General features: G+C 31.5%; 1 protein-coding gene across 1 annotated transcript; it reads left to right on the top strand.

Annotated features, from left to right (window-relative positions):
- The first annotated feature begins 335 nt into the window (after positions 1–335).
- Positions 336–3,256, top strand: LOC148619419 (sushi, nidogen and EGF-like domain-containing protein 1). Its single transcript, XM_088576930.1, has 4 exons — positions 336–397; positions 1,147–1,371; positions 2,184–2,276; positions 3,063–3,256. Exons 2-4 carry the CDS (start codon positions 1,147–1,149, stop codon positions 3,213–3,215), a joined length of 471 nt encoding a protein of 156 aa, XP_088433056.1. The 5' UTR covers positions 336–397; the 3' UTR covers positions 3,216–3,256.
- The last annotated feature ends 449 nt before the right edge of the window (positions 3,257–3,705 follow it).

Below are 3,705 nucleotides of genomic sequence, written 5' to 3'. Positions count from 1 at the left end.
GAAGGCGTTGCATTGAACTCCAGTATTCTTTGTTTAAACCATTTTACTGCTAGTACATTCTGTTTCACATGGTTTCTATCGAATTATTCCGTGTCTTACGGATGGTAAGATTTAGCTCATTAGCTGTGAAGTTTAGAGTAACATTAGTGTATTACCGAAAAACATCTCTTCATGTTTTGAATTAAATGTTAAATGGTTGTCCTTGACGGTCTGTAACTTCAATCAAGGCAGAGAAAATATGATGTCATGTTATATTTTTCTATCAATAAATCTTGCTATAAATTAAATTGGCGCCCATGTGTTTTTTTCATTTCTAGTTCCAGGAGGACTTTATTCCCTACACAGAACCATTAATACATCTTTTCCCTTTATCAACGAAACAGTAAATATCGTAGAAGTACGTCATAACGGTAAAGACAGAAATAAATGTACAGTTCAACACATATTAAAATTGCGTCATTGAACAATCACTAGTTAAATCTATTTTTAGAGACATTATCGAACTAATTTTATAAGATAATGAGTATACTCTGTCATAAGATAGATGACCATATGTACCTGATTATTCTTTATAAGACTATGACGAAAACTAAAAACGTATAGAAAACCAACTGATACTCGGATTATGTACCTGAATATCAGAGTAATTAATATCTTGGAAAAGAGTGTCTGAGAATCTTAAGGTCGCTTGGTAAAAGAATGGAATGAAATAAAATATAAAATATATACTAGGGAAATTCTGCAATGTTATTTATCAAGTCTATGTTCGATGTTTCAAATGCCTTTGAGGCATTTTTTTCTAGGATTAGAAACAACAGAAATTCTAATGACACTTTACATTTTTTATCTAAAGTGTAAAAATTTATCCCGATCGTTTCGATTCGTTCTTTAAATCCATATAAACGGTTTACCTGGTTACAAAAATGCCATATGAAGAGCACATGGGCATATGGAACCATTTAGCACTGAAATTAAGCCCAATATCGTAATCTGAAATCAAATATAAGCTAGCCCATTGATAAAACATAGTAATATTATTCAGAAGGGATCATATAAAAAAGTGTAATGTAGCTTTTCGTGTTGTTGCTTTACTTGATCGTTCTTGTATTGTGGTTGTGTAGTAAAGTAATTGTTTTTCTTCATTAGATGTCCAGTCATGGTTTTTTACAACTGTCAAATGGAGCCAGGGTCTTCATATATTTTAGTTTCATGAATACAAACACAGGCGATGTGTCCTACACTTTCTCCCAGGATGTCTGTGTTTTGAACAAATTATCTCAAGACGTGGAAAAGTTTTTCAACATGAATTTTACTGGCACATGGATGTTCCAAATATCATATGTTAATGTTTCCCATATTGCCTATGTTGGGGTAAGAAATAAATAAAAGAAAACATTCTAACAATAATGTCATAGTCATTTAACGTGTAGAATTTGAAAAAGACCAGTAACTTTTTCAGCTTTTTTTAAACATTGAACAAAATGTGTGATATTGTTTTACAATAAAATGTATGTTAATGGGAGACATGTTTTAATGCCCTAAAATATTATATTAGTTGTGCGTAGCCAATTAAATCTGGTTTCTGTAATGATCAGGAAGTAGATGAAACATGATCAAAAAACATCTATTCGCGTGAAAATATATAGTCAGATTGATGGTATTTTTCATCGATGCTTTGATAATTTATCCAGTTGTTTTATTTTTACGACCACTCGCATTTAGAATTGTTTGTTTTGTCCCAACTGTTAAGTCGTTTTTAAACAAATAAAGAACTAGCTACAAATGAAAGAGCATGGTACACTTTGAAACGTGATGCAAAATTAAAAATAATATTGATGCTTATAGTTTAGTCTTGATAATGCACGGGTAAAAATCTGAATTAAGAAGCATAAAAATAATGTCATCTCGGGCGAATGCATTTCACAAATATCAAGATACTGCAAACTAAAATAGCTAGCACCCACTCTATTGCTTTTTCCATTGACCATCATAGAGCATATGTTAACATTTTGTATCGTTTTCTCATTTTGAAACTTTTGGTAAAATCTATAATGGTCTTACTAAGAAAATAGCGAAACATTTCATCTGCAAGAATTCTGCAAAAATAGCGAAGCATGTTTATTTGCGAAAATGTCAATGTTCAATGTATTTGTTTATACTAAGTTTACGATATTTCTGTCTAGTCTTTTCACACCTTCCAAGCGATCTTTATCACAGACGGAATTAACACATTCACGAGAAACATGTATAACAGGACTGATGCCGTTCGTGCCAGTGTAAGTATTCTCTATCCCCTATCAACTCGAAACTAGCAGGTAGGTTTCCCTTAATCAACGATTAGTCTTTACACTGATAATTTATTAGTACCAAAATAAATTTCAAGACAAAATCTCACACAGTGGAAAACTAATAAGCGCTCGTAGATCTGAATAAGCAAGCTAGCAAGACATTTTTAGTAATCCAAATATGATGAATATTTTTAAATACCAATTATTAAGATATTACTGAACATGTGTTTCCAGGGTTGGTCTCTTATCAAATTGTACACAAGAAATACTCAAAGCAAAACTATCGAAATCGAAATAGGAAGTTAAAATTCCCCTCAGATAAGTTCGAGTAGAGTGTATGTGATGAAGGACAACACGTTCCTGATAAGGACGAATCTGAAAGGAGCCTTATACCAGCGTAAACTGGCGTATTATTATTTTGATATCAAGATACTAAATTCCAATACTTGCTTAGAGCTTTTATTTTGATTTTCGTTTGTGTTGTTTTGTTTTTCGTTTGACCTAAGAACCATTAATGAACTGATTTCAGTTCAAAACGACATGATTAGCAGAGCAAAAACTAAAAGAATCTACTCAGCATTTCTCTTTATCCACAATTGTACAGACAATGGCTGAGTATCACTGGTAGTTCAAACAAATTTGACAATTTTGGCACACATATAAATAGTCCAAATTCCGTTATGATCGAGGAAGACGCCAAACGTATTTTCTTGAAAATTCGTCTTCCCATCTTATATGTTAAACCTGCCTTATATCATTCTAGACATATTTCAGATGGGATTTGCTGTTTATACCACGGGCTTTCAGTATAGTCTCCCTGGTGATGGAACAGATTTCTCGACGGATATAATTAATAAGACTAATGTAAACCAACAGGGTGTGTTCTGGTTCAAGGTTGACAGTGGAATTCAAAGTCCAAATGTATAGGAGAAATATTTTTGCTGAAGGAATTTATTAAAATTGTTCTCGATGGCTTTTGTTCACACTTTTGCCTTTAAACAAGTCGAAATAAATCGAACAGAAAATCAAGGAAAATATTGAACAATTATTATCAGCAATAGAAAATAATATAAAAAAACGAAAGGGATTTAAAGAAAATTCAGAGAGATGTATGTCTTATTTTGAGTTCTTATAGTTTGAATTATTAAACTTCAACTTTAAAGATACCAATCATCTAAACGCTGATTTTTTTTTTACTTAATTCGATTACTATAAGAATTTGCGAACTGATCATTTTCACCTTAACCACAAAAATTGATTCCCATGAATAAGAGTATTTTCACAGTATTTTTTGTTTTGTTTTGTTTTGTTTTGTTTTTGTTTTTGTTTTTGTTTTGTTTTTGTTTTGTTTTTGTTTGTTTTTGGGATTTTTTTTTGTTTTCGTCTATCAAATGAAGCATTTTTCTAGACATAGCGA

The sequence above is a fragment of the Perna viridis genome, chromosome 4, assembly GCF_037379345.1.
Source record: "Perna viridis isolate PV_CMFRI_1.1 ecotype Kerala chromosome 4, ASM3737934v1, whole genome shotgun sequence".
Taxonomy (NCBI): Eukaryota; Metazoa; Mollusca; class Bivalvia; order Mytilida; family Mytilidae; genus Perna; species Perna viridis.
The sequence above is the reverse complement of the archived record's forward strand: the minus strand, read 5'-3'. Positions and strand labels throughout refer to the sequence as shown.

Excerpts from the sequence above, each read along its gene's own strand:
- LOC148619419 (XM_088576930.1), top strand. The coding sequence starts at position 1,147 with ATGTCCAGTCATGGTTTTTTACAACTGTCAAATGGAGCCAGGGTCTTC. Across the intron at positions 1,372-2,183 it reads CCCATATTGCCTATGTTGGG|TCTTTTCACACCTTCCAAGC; the intron begins GTAAGAAATAAA and ends ATTTCTGTCTAG. Across the intron at positions 2,277-3,062 it reads CTGATGCCGTTCGTGCCAGT|ATGGGATTTGCTGTTTATAC; the intron begins GTAAGTATTCTC and ends GACATATTTCAG.